At 44.9% G+C, this 18,246-nt stretch overlaps 2 protein-coding genes across 2 annotated transcripts; both read left to right on the forward strand.

Annotated features, from left to right (window-relative positions):
• The first annotated feature begins 6,698 nt into the window (after nucleotides 1-6,698).
• On the forward strand, nucleotides 6,699-8,069 carry LOC104581983 (auxin response factor 13-like). The gene is made up of 2 exons (XM_010231209.2): nucleotides 6,699-7,601; nucleotides 7,821-8,069. The coding sequence occupies exons 1-2, from the start codon at nucleotides 6,699-6,701 to the stop codon at nucleotides 8,007-8,009; spliced, it is 1,092 nt and encodes a 363-aa protein (XP_010229511.1). The 3' UTR covers nucleotides 8,010-8,069.
• A 6,831-nt stretch (nucleotides 8,070-14,900) lies between these two features.
• Nucleotides 14,901-16,572, forward strand: LOC104581984 (auxin response factor 13-like). The gene is made up of 2 exons (XM_010231210.2): nucleotides 14,901-15,821; nucleotides 16,027-16,572. The coding sequence occupies exons 1-2, from the start codon at nucleotides 14,901-14,903 to the stop codon at nucleotides 16,513-16,515; spliced, it is 1,410 nt and encodes a 469-aa protein (XP_010229512.1). The 3' UTR covers nucleotides 16,516-16,572.
• The last annotated feature ends 1,674 nt before the right edge of the window (nucleotides 16,573-18,246 follow it).

Below are 18,246 nucleotides of genomic sequence, written 5' to 3' on the forward strand. Positions count from 1 at the left end.
CTGGACTTCGATTTGGAAGATTTAAAACACCCGTTTCGTGCTATTCTCAAGAAACTGTGGAATCACTGGCTAGTCGGTCGATTACAAAACTACCATAGAATTTCGGAATTAATTTTGAATTTCAGAAACCAACTTGTTTGGTTGGCACGGAATTGGCCACATGAATTCAATCTCAAATTTCATGAAATCACACTATAACTAACCTTTATTCCTTTCTAAGAGTGATCATTTTTCTGAAATTGTCTATCACTCTACAAATCCACGTGGTATACAAACATGGTTTTTGAACCCGGAATTCAAATCCAACCAAATGAATCCTATCAAAATTGAATTTCATTTCTACCAAATGAAAAGGAAACATACACATCCAACAGTTCCAACTAATGAACTAAGGCACCTGTGAAAATGCACAAGCCATAAATATGTGCCGATGGATACATGAAATCCGGTTAGATATTCAAAAATCGTGGGCTATGGCCTTACGAAAACACTAGGAATGACGAGTCTTTTTACAGGACAAGATACATGAAATTAGGTTAGATGTTCAAAAATCGTGAGCTATGGCCTTTCGAAAACACCAAGAATGATGGGTCTTTTTACAAGACAAAAATTGGTTGTAATCGTGTATTGTGCAATACGTATAAATTGGTCGGATATCCATAGATCGTGGGCTCTTGGTCATCAAAACGCACATAATGACTTTTTTCTCGACATGCCAAAACTAGCCATAACCGCGTACCGGGGATCAAGATATCTGAAAAACGGTCGGAGACCAAAAACCCGAGGTGGAGGTCATGTTATAAATCGCTTGGATACCCATAATTGTCATGATCCGTGAAAATTGTCTAGATATCCAAAATAGTAAACAAAAACGTCTGGACCCATGACATTTTCTGACAACCAAGCACTGCGAGAACTAGTGGGTTATTGCCCACGTAAATGCCAAAATCCGTGATACTTTTTGACGGGCCAAAAAGGACGGTAACCATCGGCTGAATTTAATTAACAGTACCTATCAATATTTGCACTTCATTTATGCGGAGATAGCGCGATCACTTCATGTACAGTGGAAACTTTGATTTTTTTTAAATCACATTCAGCAGCAACCAAGATTAAGGGTGTGTTCGGCAACGGTCTGGCTTCCCGAAAATCCTCAGATCCTGCTTCCTGTTCCCACTTCTGCTTCTGATCTGGAGCACAAAACGTTCGGCACAACTCCTTCCTTTGTACTGGGCTGGAAGCCCATTAACGGCCAGCCACCGCCAAGCCCTGTTCATCCCGCTTGCTGGAATTAGTAGCAGAGCATCGCAGGCCAGCCAGGAGAGAAAATCGAGTCTTGGAGCATCGATGAGGAGGCCGGGTCGAGGCAGCTCGCGACAAGCGGACGAGAGTAGGCCACCGGAGAACTTAGGAGGAGGAGGAGGCCGCCCGCAGACGGCTCGTGGTTCGATTTGGATGCGGCGGCGGAGGTGGCCGGACAGGGTGGAGGCAGGGGGTGGATGTGGCCGGGTCAACGCAGCTTGCGGCGGAGCGGACGAGGTCGTGGTCGGGGAGGGTCGTGCCAGGGGCGGAGGAGAACGGGGAGGAGGAGGAGGTCGCCGCCGGACCGCCGGCTCGCGACGAAGTCGAGGTGGCCTCGTCGGTGTTGGGAAGGAGAAGGGTATCGGGAAAGAGACGATGGGGAGAGAAATAGATGCGCGTGGAACCGTTTTTCACTTGGCGACGGCACATCTTTCGTAATTTCGGTCTGCTCCGCGTTTTTCACTTCCGGGAATCTCTAAAATAAATAGGTGGTCCGCGTTTTGTGAAGGGAATTGGGTTAACTTCTTAGATCTAGCTTCTTGGAGTTTTTGTGTTCGGTGCTGCTCCGAATTGAATTTACAAGAAGCCAGAAGCTGGAGGGTTACCGAACACGCCCTAATTGACATCGTGTGTGTTAAGATTAATTAGATTAATGTTAATCATCCCTTGTAAGTACCCCGAATGGTTGCATTTGTGCAAACCGTCGGGCCTGCACGCCTTGCACGTTCGTGTCTCTCTCGAGCGGATGCGGCTGTTGCTCGCATCCCTCCGGACGAGACGCAACTCTTTGTAGAACATCATCGAATCACACACGGTTTTTCATTCTCATCACAATCTAAACACGTTATCAGCATTGCTCTACCGAGAGCAAAATGAGAAGAAAAGAAGAGGAGAACCGAAGAAGGGGAAAGAAGAACACCAAGAGATTTCTACGGGTGTCAATCTGATGGAAGAGGAATTATGTCTTGTGGACAGCGCTACCACAAACTCTATACTAAGGGAGATTAAATATTTCCAAGACTCTTACTAAAAAGAGTGGAGAGGTTTTAACAATCGCCGGACGCGATGCGGTAATTGTTGGCTCTGGACGTGCCATAATTACCCTCCCTATGGGTACTCAATTGGTAATCGAGGATGCTCTATTGTATCCAGATTCAACCCGTACCCTACTAAGCTATAGAGATATCCGAAAAAATGGTTTCCATATTGAGACCAATGATAACGATAAAGAGGAGTATCTCCTCTTTACCAAAGATAGCGGATATGGCAAACGAATATTTGAGAAAATTCCTTCTTTAACGTCTGGATTGTACTATACATACATCAAACCCGTAACACATGTTGCGTATAAGATAATTTTTCAGAATGTCAATACATTCCAAACTTGGCATGATCGCCTTGGTCACCCTGGAATAGGGATGATGCGGAAAATCACCAGCAATTCTATCGGTCATGATTTAATTGATGCTAAATTCCCACAATCTTCAGATTTTATGTGCACTGCATGTGCCACTGGAAAGCTAATTTTGAGACCTTCACATCTCAAAATCCAAGCGGAACCATTTCAGTTCCTTGAACGCATTCAAGGCGACATTTGTGGTCCCATCCAACCGTTAACCGGACCTTTCAGGTACTTCATGGTTCTAATTGACGCATCTACACGATGGTCCAATGTGTGTCTATTATCCACACGGAATCATGCTTTTGCTAAAATAATGAGGCAAGTTATTAAGTTACAAGCCCATTATCCCAAACATCGAATTAAATCAATTTGAATGGACAATGCCGCAGAATTCTCCTCAAAAGCCTTCAATGATTATTGTATGGCACTAGGGATTGAAGTTCAGCACTCTGTCCCATACGTTCACACGCAAAATGGTTTGGCTGAATCTCTGATTAAAAGAATCAAGCTGATCGCACGACCCTTACTTATGAATTGCAATTTACCAACTTCATGTTGGGGTCATGCAGTTTTACACGCTGCTGACTTAATTCAATTGCGACCTCCTGCATATCATAGTACTTCCCCTCTACAACTAGTACGTGGAAATACTCCAAATATTTCCCATCTGCGTAAGTTCGGATGCGCCACATATGTGCCGATCTCACCATCGCAGCGTATCCATGGGCCCACACCGGAAATTGGGTATCTATGTGGGGTACAAATCGCCGTCGATTATCAAGTACCTAGAGCCCCTAACGGGGGATCTATTCACAGCCCGTTACGCTGATTGCATCTTTAATGAGGACCATTTCCCGGCATTAGGGGGAGATTTCAAGTACCAGAAAGAATGCCAAGAAATCAATTGGAATGCCCAAGACATTTCCTCCTCAGATCCACGTACTCAAGAGACTGAACTCCAAGTTGAGAAAATAATCAATTTGCAAACACATTGCAAATAATCTGCCAGATTCATTTACTGACTATAAAGGTGTTACAAAATCCTACAATCCTGCGAGAAATGCACCTGAAAGAGTGGAGGTACCAACTAAAACCACTCAACCTCCCGTTCAAAATAAGAGGGGGAGAAGTACGGCTGCAACCCAGGATCCTGCTCCTCGCAAGCAACAAAGGAAACAGAGGAAGAAATCCTCCGAATCAGTAAATGCAAGTCAACTCCACGTTGATAGACACCAAACGGGCACTATTCGCCCGGTGGAAGGGCAACCTCCACAACCCAGTTCAGTGGTACACACATTAACTGGGACATCGGAATGCCCAGACTCAATCGTATTGGGAGATAACGATCAATCACTAAGGGTAAATGAAATTTCCACCAACTACATTGATTCTGGAGAATCATATGACCGAAAGTCTACAATTGTCGACATATATTTCTCAACTACGATTGCAAAAAACCTTCAAAATGATCATGATTCAAAGACCATGGCTGAGTGTGAAAAACGCTCCGACTGGCCTCAATGGAAGGATGCAATCCAAGCAGAAATTGCCTCGCTTAACAAAAGGAAGGTATTCAATGACGCAATACTTACACCTCCCATGTTTTCCCTGTGGGATTCAAATGGGTTTTCGTCCGGAAACAGAATGAGAACAATGAGGTGGTGAGATACAAAGCAAGGCTTGTAGCTCAAGGTTTCACGCAGAGACCTGGCATTGATTTCAATGAAACATACTCTCCAGTAATGAGTGGGATCACTTTCCGATATCTTATATCTTTGGCAATCCAAAATCATCTATCCATGCAGTTGATGGATGTAGTGACCGCATATCTTTACGGGTCACTTGATTCGGATATTTACATGAAGGTTCCTGACGGAATTCCTGTCCCGAATCCTAACGCAAAACGCAACATGTATTGTGTAAAACTGAATAAGTCATTATATGGCTTAAAACAGTCGGGACGGATGAGGTACAACTGACTTAGTGAGTTCCTTTTACAAAAGGGTTACTCCAATAATGATGATTGTCCATGTGTTTTTATTAAGAAATCCTCAACAGGATTTTGCATCATTGCTGTGTATGTCGATGATATCAACATTATCGGCAACTCACAAGATATTGATGAAGCGCGCAATCACATAAAAATGGAATTTGAGATGAAGGATTTGGGTAAAACCAAATTTTGCTTGGGTCTTCAACTTGAGCACCTTCCCTCAGGTATTTTGGTTCACCAGGCCGCTTACATCCAGAAAATATTGGAGAAATTTAATATGGACAAATCATATCCATCTAAAACTCCCATGGTCGTTCGATCTCTAGACGTAGAGAAAGATCCATTTAGACCAAGGGAAGATGTAGAAGAGATATTGGGACCCGAGGTTCCTTATCTCAGTGCCATTGGAGCGCTTATGTATCTTGCGAACTACACCAGGCCTGATATCGCATTCACAGTGAATCTATTTGCTAGACATAGCGCTGCTCCAACCAAACGTCATTGGACGGGAGTCAAGAATATCTTTCGATATCTCCAGGGCACCAAAGATCTTGGTTTATTTTTTCAATTCCAGAGAAATCTGGACTCTAATATGATTGGATATGCTGATGCTGGATACTTGTCAGACCCTCACAATACCAGATCACAAACCGGCTTCGTGTTCCTTCATGGTGGAACAGCTATCTCATGGAAGTCTTCCAAACAGACCCTAGTGGTTACATCCACTAATCATTCTGAAATCATATCTCTATATGAGGCATCACGCGAATGCGTGTGGCTACGCAGAATGATAAACCACATACAACAGTCATGTGGTATTGGTCTCATTGGATCAGCAACCATTATCTATGAAGATAATGCAGCTTGTGTTGCACAGATGCAAACAGGTTATATCAAGAGCAACATCACTAAGCATATTGCCCCCAAATTGTTTTATCCTCATGAACTTCAGCAGACTGGGGAAATAAACATTTTGCAAGTCAAATCATGCGATAATCTCGCAGATCTATTCACGAAATCTCTACCAAGTTCAACATTCGAGAAATAAGTTTCTAGAATTGGTATGAGACGACTTCGAGACTTGCATGGGTCAGGGGGAGTACCTTCCTGAAATATAACTTATTCAAACATCATATTACACTCTTTTTCCCTTTATGAGTTTACTCTCTTGGTTCTCATCAAAGGTTTTTAATGAGGTAATAGCAACACAAGTACAAATGCCGTACCTCCCATTTTTCCCCACCGGGGTTTTTAAAAGGATGTATACATGACATTTTTATTGTTCTCTAAACTTCACCATGAGTTTTTCCTTCAAAGGTTTTTCTCGTATGGGCAATCATGGAGACAATAACCATTATATGTTGCATCATTTTCTCCTTATTTTCCCATTGGGTTTGAAGGAGTTTTAGCAACATATCATGCGCCATTCTCCTCATATTTTTCTCACAGGGTTTTTGGAGGAGATCTCTATTCAAGATGATGAACCACTAGCAAGGACAAGACATGATTAGAGGGAGTGTTAAGATTAATTAGATTAATCTTAATCATCCCTTGTAATTACCCCGAACGGTTGCATTTGTGCAAACCTTCGGGCCTGCACGCCTTGCACGTTCGTGTCTCTTCCGAACGGACGCGGCTGTTGCTCGCATCCCTCTGGACGAGACGCAACTCTTTGTAAGCCTATATATTGGAAAGAAAATGGTCGAATCACACATGTTTTTCATTCTCATCACAGTCTAAACAGTGTCATCGATTGCTTGTCAAGTTGTTATTAATGTCGCCCCGGCCAGGTGCGTGCATGTATGTTACGTAGGGTCCACTCTGTCAGTGAAGGAGATTACTTGGCCGCAGGCAGCCAGGCTGGCAAAGGAATAATCCCGACGGATGCTATTTAACCGCCACCTGGCTTCTGTTAATGTGCAGCGGAGCGGAGACACAGCGCCACTTTTCCCTTCCTCTCCACGCCTCTTCTCCCCACCTCCTCTCCTCTTCGCGTTCGCAATGGCGCAGCCGCCGCCGCCACGGTGGGAACTGGAACGCGAGGTCTGGCTCGCCTGCGCTGGTCCCTACGCCCGCCTCCCCGCCACAGGCTCCCGGGTTTACTACTTCCCCCGCGGTCACGTCGACCAGTGCCGCGGCGCCCATCTCCCTGTTCAGCCCGACGAAGCCTTGCCCTGCACCGTCTCTGCGGTCGAGCTCTTCTACCACGCCGCCATTGACGACCCGTACGCCATCATCACCCTCCTCCCTAACGACGGGCAAGGGCAAGCGCAACCCTCCGACCACCAGGCCAACCCCACCGGCAGCAGGTCCGCCGCATATTTCGTCAAACAGCTCTCGTCCGAGAACAACAAAGAAGCTTTGGATGTCCCAAAGGACTGTGCCGAGTCTCTCCTCCTAAATCTCAACCACAACACTGAGAAGCAGACTCTGCACTTGCTCGATATGCAGCGGAAGGAGTTGCAGTTCGGCCACAGCGGCGACGATCGCCTCACCACCGGCTGGGATCAGTACTTCCGGGACAAGCAGCTGATGCTCCGCCTTGACGCCGTCGTCTTCATCCGCAGCGCGAACGACCAGCTTCTTATCGGCCCGCGACGCAGCTTATGGAGCGAACACCACGCGCGCGAGCAGGTCCAGGACGTCATGGGAGCGGCGGCGGCGAGAGTGGCTGGAGGGCCGTTCAGGGTCACCTACTACCCGCGGCAGGGCTGGGACTTCGTGGTGCCGACAGAAGAGGTGGACACCGCGGACGCGCGGAACATCGATTGGCAGCCCGGGATGAAGGTGCGCATGGTCTGCCCCGTGGACGATCACGAGCTAGAATCGAGCAGGGCCCAAAGGCGGAACTCCTACGAGGGCACCGTCACCGCCGTGAACAACACCACCTGGTGCAAACTTGAGGTATCGTTTCATTCATCCTCCATTATGTTATGTTGCCTGCTTAATTGCCGCGTCACTGTGATTCCGATCATGACCGACTTACCTTTTGACATTCGTGTGATTGATAGACTCTGATAACAGCAATGCAGAACTTGATTTGAAATAGTTAGGAATGCGTATACTATTTTCCACACACGCTGATGTATTTCCGTATAACTAAACTGATTGATTCATTTGCAGATAGATTGGAAAACTGGCTTTCGGTCGTCACCAAAACCATGGATTGCCGATATCCCAGCAAGACAAGTCAATGTATGGCGAGTTGAATTGCAGGGAGACTCATCTCCCGGGAAGAAGCGCAAGACGACACAGAGTCACAATTCTGCTGCAGGACATCGATCCAAGAAGTCGAAGGTGCCTCGGGCGTGAAGATGGCCCCAGGAGTTGCGCCGGTTGATGGGACTCCTAAAGACGATAACCCTGCGAAAAATCCACCTGCTAAAGATGATGACCAGAACCCCGATGAGTTAGCGTGAGAGGATTTGAGTTTTAGATGACTGGCTGGGTGATCCTCCGTCAGAATTTACAGATCAACATGTTGATAAATGTTCGACTCTTGCGTGTTGCTTGTGCTCTATTTCTTAACGAGCAACTTTGGGTCTGTGAGTAGTTTGCCTGCTGATCAATGTCTTGCCTTTTCTAAATCTCATTGTATTAGCTTTTCTTATCACAAAACTAATCAGTATTTTGGGCTGGCAGCTGCTATCATCATATCATTATTTCAGGGTTGGTAGCTGCTAGTATTAGTACTGGCAGCATGGATGTATCAGGTGCAGAAGGGGTGGATCCATATCTTCGGCTGTTGCTCGCAAAGGATGGCTCAGTATTTTTCTTGGAAGAGTAGTTACACCTTTTTAACACCTTTAATAACACAAACGGACCTTAACGGAAGGCAAAGCTATCTGAATTTGATCAAGATGAAAACTCCCCAAAAGATTATTTTTCGTGATCTCTTTTTTATGTATTTTTGTTTCTGTTATCCTAATAAATTCATTTTGTATGCAATTTAATGTATTCCATTTGTACATAATTGAGATTTGTTTAATGATTTTTTGAAACATTTGATTTGTTCTATTTTCGACCTAACCAAAATATTACCCCCTCTGATCCTAAATTCTTTTGTTTTAGTTCAAATATGAACTAAAATAACTAGAAGAATTAAGTGTCACAAATTTGCCCAAATATGCATGTATATATACCTAAAAAGCGTCTACATACATGTAATATTTTAACACTTGATATGGGACGGAGGGAGTAGATCTTATGAATGATAAGACAGAATGTTCTGAATGATTATGTAGTCATTTCATTTTTTACAGAAGTTCTCCACCCATACGGGGATGGAGCGACAAAAGTATGGAAATAGGATAAGGTAGCAGCGAGACGAGCCGTTTAAATAGGTGTCAAGTGGAAGTGCAGTGATGTATGCAGCTGAGGCATCCTAACGAACGAACGATTTGAACCTTGTTCCTACACGGCCTGATCAAATCGATCAGGCACTTGCCATCTATCTTCATTGTTCAACTCTTTGATGAAAAGATGAAAAAACCAAAAAAAGCTCTGCCCTTCCATCTCTTGGATAGATTGTTGGGTTTGTAAATATGTGGTTTTTGCTACACCGATTTACAATTATATAAAAGTTTGTAAAGGTAATATATTAGGTTTTCAATCAGTAATTACTATTTCTGTACGGATGATGCAGTAAGCATTGTCTTTTAGCCGTCCAATTTTCATCTATTATACCCATCATCCATGCCTTGTATGTTTTAGATTTATTTTAGCTAAAGTTCAACACGAAATGTCACTTATTCAGACATGTCGTTTCTGGTGTTGCTGCTGCTTCCAGCGGACTGAACGAGAGGTATTTGACTTCAGGTGTCCGGTTGAGGTCGTGGATATGGATTTTAGTGTGCCTATGGTAGATTGCTCCGGGTAGCGGCTGATGTAGATTGGATTATGGTGTGCTGAAATTGGTGTGGATTGAATTATGTATGGAGGGTTGCTCACCAATATCGTCTTCGAGTTTTGGGGCATAAGGATATTGGCTAGCCTGGCTCGTAAATATGAGATTATACTAAGGCCATCCGAAAGAAATGGTACAAAATAATCGAAATTCCTGCAAAGATGATTTTTGTCAAAAGACCTTCTAGCCTTCAGCAAAGAGTACACAGCATAGCTCAACACAGCAAACGGGATCTCTCTCGTGACCTTATCAGGCCGAAGACCAAATAAGGGGCATTTGTCAAAGAAAAGGACCAGATGTCCAACACACGAAGATGGTTGGGCCACGTGGCAGCTGTCTTGACTCGGCCTTTGTCGTAGGTCGGCCTGCGGCAAAGCGAGTGGCCGGGGTGTTTGTTGGGTGGCCCACGTGGCGTCTTTGGCGGAGGCCGATCCCACCGCGAAGGAACCACCTCTTTACTGAAGACCCGGCCTATGATAAAGAGGCTGCCATATTGGCTTGGGTCGTTACTTTGACGTATAGGTGAGCGTCACGTGGAGGCTTTGCCGAAGGTTGCACTCGGCAAAGCCTCTTTGTCGAAGGCTGCACTCAAAAAAACCTTCAAAGTACATTTTTTTTTTGTTTATTTTTTATTAAATCCCGCAATTAAAAGCATTTAAAATACACATAAACTGCACAGTGCACATCATATAACCAGATCATACACACAACACTATGATTCACATAAGCCTACCAAATCACGCGACCATATGATTCACATCACAACATACGGAAAAGTACAAACAACACATCACACCTGTCGTGACAAAATACATCATAAGCAGCAAATATTACAAGGGTTCATCGGACATCACAAGTACATAGAGAGATATAGGAAAGTGACGAGGGCACCTTCTACATTCACCATCGACGGGTCCTTCTACATCCAGCATGAGAAACCTATGAAAAGGAGCTGGAATTTTACAATTAGATCAAAATAACACACAAGAACGTCCATTTGAAGCGAAAATAATGGTTTGGCTCAGAAATGCTGCCATGACACCATTTTGGAGCCACAAGGCTCATTTGGCCCAAAATGATGCCTTGGTCGCAAAACTGAGCCGTTTGGCTCCGAAGTATCACCATGGGACTACTCCGGAGCCAAAAGGTTGTGGCTTGGTTGCAAAAATGAGCAGGTTGGCTCAGAAATGCCACCATAGCACCAAAAGGCACATTTTGCGCCAAAATGGTGTCTTGGATGCAAAAAGCGAACCTTTCAGCTCAGAAATGTGACCATGGCACCACTTGGAGCCTAAAGGCTCATTTTAACCCCTTTGATAACACAAATGATAACACAAATGAACCTTAAATTTTCAATGAAAGGCAAAGCTATCTGAATCTGATCCAACTAAAACTCCCAAAAGATTTTTTTCATGACCTTTTTTTTATGTATTTTTGTTTTTGTAATAGATTCATTCTGTATGCAATTTAATGTATTCCGTTTGTACACATTTTAGATTTGTTTAATGATTTTTTTTGTAATATTTGATTTGTTCTACTCCCTCCGTCCCATATTAAAGGATTCAAATTTGTCTAAATACGGACGTATCTATATACTAAAATACGTCTAGATACATGTAATATTTCGACACTTAATATGGGATGGAGGGAGTATTTATTACCTTACCAAAATATTACTCCCTCCAACGCATATTGCTTGTCGAAAGAGTACATATATCTAGACGCTTTTTAAACATAGATACATCCATATTTGGGCAATTCGAGACAAGTAATATGGATCGGAGGGAGTACTTTTTTCAATATAGATCTTATGAATGATAAGACGGAATGTTCTGAATGTTCTACGGAAATGTTGAGTTTGTAAAGGTAGTACATGTTGTATTTGCTACACTAAAATTTGCGTGGCAAATTTGCAATTGTATAAAAGTTTTTCCTTTAGATGTCGATTGCATATATATATATTTTAATCATTAATTATTATTTCTGTATGGATGATGGAGTAATTAAGTGTTGTCTTTTAGCCATCCCAATTTGTGTCTATTAGGCCCATCATCCATTGCCTAGTTATCATTCGACACGAACATGTCACTTGTTCAGACATGTCAGAACGAGAGGTATTCGACTTTAGGTGTCGGGTGAGGTCGTGGATGTGGATTTTAGTGTGCATGGTAGGTAGCTTTGGCTAGCGGTTGATGTGGATTGAATTATGGGGAGTTGCTCATCAACACCATCTTCGAGTTTTGGGGCATAGGGATATTGGCTAGTCTGTCTTGTAAATAAGAGATTATACTAGGACCATCAGAAAGATATGGTACAAAATAATTGAAATTCTTGCAAAGGGGATCTTCGTCAAAAGACCTTCTAGCCTTCGGCAAAAGCACACAACATAGCTCATCACGACAAATAGTATCTTTGTTGTGACCTTATCGGGCCTTCAAAGGCCACATAAAGGGCATTCAGCAAAGAAAAGGACCAGACCGTCAACACATGGAGATGGTCGGGCCACGCGGCAGCTGGCACTCGTCTTTTGTCGTCGGTCGGGCCTTCGGCAAAGCTAATGGCTGGGTTGTGTGTCGGGTGGCCCACGTGGCGCGTCTTTGCCGGATGTCGAGCCCATGACATAGGAACCACCACTTTACCGAAGGTTGGGCCTACAACAAAGAGGTTGCCATGTTGGCTTGGGCCGTTACCTCGACGCACAGGTGGGCGACACGTGGAGGCTTTGCCAAGTGCAACCTTGAGCAAAGCCTCTTTTGTCGAAGGCTGGACTCGGAAAAACCTCCAAAGTATGTGTTTTTTTTAGAAACACCTCTTGGTGTGGTGGTGGTGGAGTTGTGGGTCCATGACTCCATCCACCAGGGTTCAAGCTCACAAAATACTTTAGAGATTTCCCCTACAGTCTTTTCCTCGAAAAAAAAGTATATGTTTTTGTTTATTTTTTATTGAACCCTGCAATTAGAAAAAATCAGTACACATATAAACTGCAAAATATACATCACATAACCAGATCATACACACGACAATATGATTCACATAACCCTACCAAATCATACACGCGACCATATGACACATCAGAACACACATTGCAAAAGTCCAAATACATCACACCTGTCGTGACCAAATACATCACTAGCATATGCAAATATTACAAGGGTTCATCCAACATCACAAATACATAGAGAGATACTGGAAAGTGACGAGGGCACCATCTACATCCACCATCGACGGGTTCTTCTACATCCAGGATCAGAAACCTATGAAAAAGAGTTGAAATTCCCAATTACATCAAAATGAAGCATACAAGTAACAATAGCCATATTTGAAGCGAAAATAAGTTGTTTGACTAAAAAGTGCTACCATGGCATCATTTTGAAGCCATAAGGCTCATTTGGCCCCGAAATGATGCGTTGGTCGCAAAAATGAGCCGTTTGGCTCTAAAGTGTCACCATGGGTCTACTCTAGAGCTAAAAGGCTCATTTGCACCAAAATGGTGCCTTGGTTGCAAAAATGAGCCGGTTGGCTCAGAAATGCCACCATAGCACAATTTTGAAGCTAAGAAGCTCATAATCCGCCAAAATGGTGTCTTGGAAAAATGAACCATTTGGCTCAGAAATGCGACCATGGCATCACTTGGAGCCAAAATGCTCGTTTGTCTCCGAAATGGTGCTTTAGTCGCAAAACCGAGCCGCTTGACTCAGAAATGCCACCATGGCGCAATTTCGGAGCCCAAAGGCTCATTTGGCTCCAAAATGACATCTTGGTCGCAAAAACAAACCTTTTGGCTCAGACATGCCACCATGCGTCATTTCGGAGCCAAAAGACTCGTTTGCCTCTAAATTGGTGCCTTGGTAGCAAACTTAGCCGTATGGCTAAAAAATGCTACCATGCACCATTTCAGAGCGAAAAGGGTCATTTGGCTCCAAATGGAGCCTTGGTCAGAAAAAAATGTGTCGTGTGGTTCGGGAATGCTACTATGGCACCATTTGGAGCAAAAAGGCTCTTTTCGCTACCATGGGACCATCTTGAAGCTAAAAGACTCATTTCTCAATGCAAATGATCATTCTTGCTATCAATGCACCACTTTGGAGCCAAAATTCTCAGTTGATGGAAGATATTGCCGTGATACTCCCTCTGATCCATATTACTTGTCGCAGCTTTGTCCAGATACGCACGTACTTATGCAGGCTATACATGTGAAGAAGCATGGTCATTTGACGCAGCGCCGGATGGACGTTGCATGGATGATTAGAGAGTTAACACAACCCTCAATGGCAAGAAATGAAAATAGTGGTGATCGAAAGGTTTCAAGGGAACTCACATGGGTGTATGAAGAACCCTCGAGATGTAAGTTCTGCATCGGTGGAAGCAGTGGTGAAGCCTGGAGACCGTTTTGACTTTTGAGCACAAAAAACCCTACATATTGTTTTGAAGACACAAAGTTACTTACACGTACCTCTTCTCTCAAGAGAAAAATATTAATTTCCTCCGTTCCTAAATGTAAGAAGTGTTGCCTTTGTCCTAAGTCGAACTTATTCAAATTTGACCAAATTTATGAAAAAAAATCTACTCTCTCCGATCCATATTAATTGTCTTAAATTTGCCCAAATATGAATGTCTTTACGCCTAAAAAACGTCTAAATACATGTAATATTTCGACAATTAATATGTATCGGAGGGAGTACCAATTTACATAACTCTAATTCATCAAGTCTATTATGATATATATTTTCGTAGTATATTTACTTGATATTGTAGATATATTAGTACATTTTCTATATACTTGATCAAACTTAAGTCAGACAAAGTTAGAACTTATTATATTTAAGAACGAATGTAGTATGTGCCATTGTTGTACTACTAAACTAACTACATATGCATCAAGTTGCTAAAACACTTCTATATGTTGAATTTAAATATCTATTAATTTTTGCACTTTATATTTACGGAGATGGCACGATCACTTGATGCAGAAACTTTGAAAAAAGAAATTATCACTGATCAGAGGTGACAGAGATTAATTGACGGTGTGATCGATTCCGTCTTGCACCCCAAATTACTTTCGTCTTGGAATCTGAATGCATCGGTGCATGTATCTTACATAGGGCCCACGCTGTCAGTGAAGGAAGTTAACCTGGTCCCAGGCCGCCAGGCTGGCAAAGGAATACTCTCGAAGGATGCTTTAACCGCCTCCTGGCTTCTCTTCATGTGCTGCGGAGCGGAGAGAGAGCGCCACTTTTCCCTTCCTCTCCACGCCTCCTCTCCCCACCCCACCTCTCCTCTCCCATTCGCAAATCGCAATGGCGCAGCCGCCGCCGCCACGGCCGGAACTGGAACGCGAGGTCTGGCTCGCTTGCGCTGGTCCCTACGCCCGCCTCCCCGACACAGGCTCCCGGGTTTACTACTTCCCCCGCGGTCACGCCGACCAGTGCCTCGGCGCCGGCCACCCTTTCGTCCCTGTTGTGACCAAGGACGCCGCCTTTCCCTGCACCGTCTCTGCAGTCGAGCTCTTCTACCACGCCGACACTGACGACCCCTACGCGATCATCACCCTCCTCCCTAACGATGGGCAAGGGCAAGCGCAAGCGCAACCCTCCGACCACCAGATCAACCCCACCGACGACAGCAAGTCCGCCGCATATTTCGTCAAACAGCTGCCGTACGATGAAGCTTTCGTTGTCCCAAAGGCCTGCGCCGAGTCTCTCCACCTAAGTTTCAACCACAACAAGGAGAAGCAGACTCTGGACCTGCTCGATGTGCATCGAAGGGAGTTGCAGTTCGGCCTCAGCGGCGACGGTCGCCTCACCACCGGCTGGGATCAGTACCTCCGGGACAAGGAGCTGAACCACATGGACGCCGTCGTCTTCATCCGCAGCGCGAACGGCCAGCTTATTATCGGCTGGCGACGCGGCACATTGTGCAGATACCACGCGAGCGAGCAGATACAGGACGTCAAAAAAGCGTCGACGGCCGCGAGAGTGGCTGGAGGGCCGTTCAGGGTCACCTACTACCCGCGGCAGGGCTGGGACTTCGTGCGGCCGAGAGAAGAGGTGGACGCCGCGAACGCACGGAACATCGATTGGCGGCCTGGGATGAAGGTGCGCATGGTCTGCCCCGTGGACGATCACGAGCTAGAATCGAGCAGGGCCCAAAGGCGGAACTCCTACGAAGGCATCGTCGCCGCCGTGAAAAACAAATACTCCACCTGGTGCAAACTTGAGGTATCGTTTAATTCATGCTTGATTGCACGTTGCAACTTGCATGCTCCTCTCTATGTTATGTTGGCCTGCATAATTGTCCGAGACCAAACGAACGTTCCCCTAACAGGAATGCAGAATTTGGTTTGAAATAATTAGGAATGCGCATACTGTTTTCCACATACGCTGATGTATTTCCGTATAACTAAACTGATCGATTCATTTGCAGATAAATTGGCAAATTAGCTGGTGGTCACCGTCACCAGAAAGTAAAGTCCCTGCATGGCGAGTTGAATTGCAGAGAGACCCATCTCCCACGAATAAGCGTAAGATGTCACAGAGTCACGACTTCGATGCAGACCATCCATCCTCGAAGTCCAATGTACCTTGCCAAATGCCGGGAGCAACGACAGCTCAGTACATGGCGGGTTCACCTATTGCTGCCGGCGTGCAGGGAGGCAGGCAAGTTAGCATTCCTGATGCACTCTCTTCGTCATGTACACCAACATCAGAAACGCTCTTTGGCGAGGAGATTGCCCCAACCTCAGGAGTTCCAACTCAGAACATTGCTTCATCATCTATAGCGAGATCAATTAGGCTCTTCAGCGTGAAGATGGCCTCAGGAGTTGCGCCGGTTGATGCGACTCCTAAAGACGATAGCCCTGCGAAAAATCCACCTGCTAAAGATGATGACCAGAACCCCGATGAGTCAGCGTGAGAGGATTTTGAGTTTTAGATGACTGGCTGGATGATCCACCGCAAGAATTTACAGATCAACATGTTGATAAATGTTCAACTTGCGCGTTGCTTGTGCTTTATCTCTTAAACGATCAACTTTAGAGCTGTGAGTTGTTTGCAGCAACATGTTTGCCCTGTTGATCCATGCCTTGCCTATTTCTAAATCTCAATGTTTTACCTTTCTTATCTCAAAACTCATCAGTATTTTGGGCTGGGAGCTGCTATCATCATTATTTCAGGGTTGGTAGTAGCTGCTGCTAGTATTAGAACTACTAGCATGCATATGTATCAAGTATTCAAATGCAAAACGGGTGGATTGATTGATATCTTCTGCTGTTGCTCACAAAGGATGGCTCAGTATTTTGCTTGGAAGAGTAGTTACACCTTTTTAACCCCTTTGGTAACAAACACACGAGCCTGAAATTTTCAACGGAAGTCAAAGCTTATCTGAATCTGATCGAGCTGAAAACTGCCAAACAGATCTATTTATTTTTCCCATGATAGGAAGAAAATGCTTTGCCTTTTATACAAAATTGAGAATGATCCTTTTAACTGGAGTAGTAGAATTGTACTCGATCCATTTGAAACTTCGATGCCCGGCAAAAATAATAGCAGCCGCGCGCTGTCAAAACTCGCAGACAATAGCCTGGTACACTGAGCGAGTACGTATCAGCCAAACACAATAGCCGTCGACCGTCGACGTTCATCTACGGCTGCAGCTGCCAGCTACAGAATCCCCCGGCCCGGCGCCGCTGCCCGGCCGGGCGCCGTCACGATTTGCCTGGAGATCGACGATCGAGCCCCACAGGACGGACGGCTTTCTCCTCCTCACTCCTCGGCCAGCTGCAGTATGGCCGGCGTGTCGACCGGCGGCGCGGGGCGAGTCTGTGCAGTCGATCAGTCTCCTCGACAAGGACGTACGGCAAGCCTGTGCGCGTCATCCGCTGGTGCACGTATGGCAGTGGCGCTGGGGTGACGGCACGTGCTCTAGCTTCAGTACGTAGACACGTAGTTGATCGATTTTTCAGTTAGGCATGTAGCTAGGCAATTGTTTATACTACTCCCGAGTTTCCAATTTTCTCATTCCTTCGCACCACTGCTCAAACTAGTGAGAACATCTTTTCTTAAAATCGGTTCTCTAAAATCAGTTTGGATGTGTCTATTTCTCAGTTGCTTGATTTTTTTTTATATAGAAAAACCTTAAATCTCAGTTGACACATTGAGCCGCTGGATTAAGATCTGAACGGCATCCCCACTCCTCTATCCCCCACGTGCTGCTGTTGGATTAAGATCTAATGGTCGGCATGCCAACTTATCTCTAATTAAAACTCGGTCAACTTCTATATAGCAAAATTCAATCAGTTTTAGAGATAGAAGAGAGAAATTTTTTTGAGAAAAAATGTGCCCCTCTTCAGTAGGGGGCATCCGGAGGCGGCGGCGGACCATTTCCATGTGGATCTGGAGGCGCGACCATGCCCAGGGGCGGCGGCCGATTTGGTGGAGGTGGGCCGACGCGGAAAGCAAAGGAATCGGGCGGTTAATTTCCCACGTGATCTTTTTCTGCTTTAGGGAGGGGGGGGGGGGTCATTCCCTACATTTGGGAAAGAGGAAATAGAAAATAGCGAATTCCCTAAAAAAAATTAGGAATTGGAAACGGGATAGGAAACCTGTTGAAGAGGGTTTTTATTCTTTTTTAGGGAATGGTGACGGT

The sequence above is a fragment of the Brachypodium distachyon genome, chromosome 1 (assembly GCF_000005505.3).
Source record: "Brachypodium distachyon strain Bd21 chromosome 1, Brachypodium_distachyon_v3.0, whole genome shotgun sequence".
Lineage (NCBI taxonomy): Eukaryota > Viridiplantae > Streptophyta > Magnoliopsida > Poales > Poaceae > Brachypodium > Brachypodium distachyon.

Excerpts from the sequence above, each read along its gene's own strand:
- LOC104581983 (XM_010231209.2), top strand. The coding sequence starts at position 6,699 with ATGGCGCAGCCGCCGCCGCCACGGTGGGAACTGGAACGCGAGGTCTGG. Across the intron at positions 7,602-7,820 it reads CCACCTGGTGCAAACTTGAG|ATAGATTGGAAAACTGGCTT; the intron begins GTATCGTTTCAT and ends ATTCATTTGCAG.
- LOC104581984 (XM_010231210.2), top strand. The coding sequence starts at position 14,901 with ATGGCGCAGCCGCCGCCGCCACGGCCGGAACTGGAACGCGAGGTCTGG. Across the intron at positions 15,822-16,026 it reads CCACCTGGTGCAAACTTGAG|ATAAATTGGCAAATTAGCTG; the intron begins GTATCGTTTAAT and ends ATTCATTTGCAG.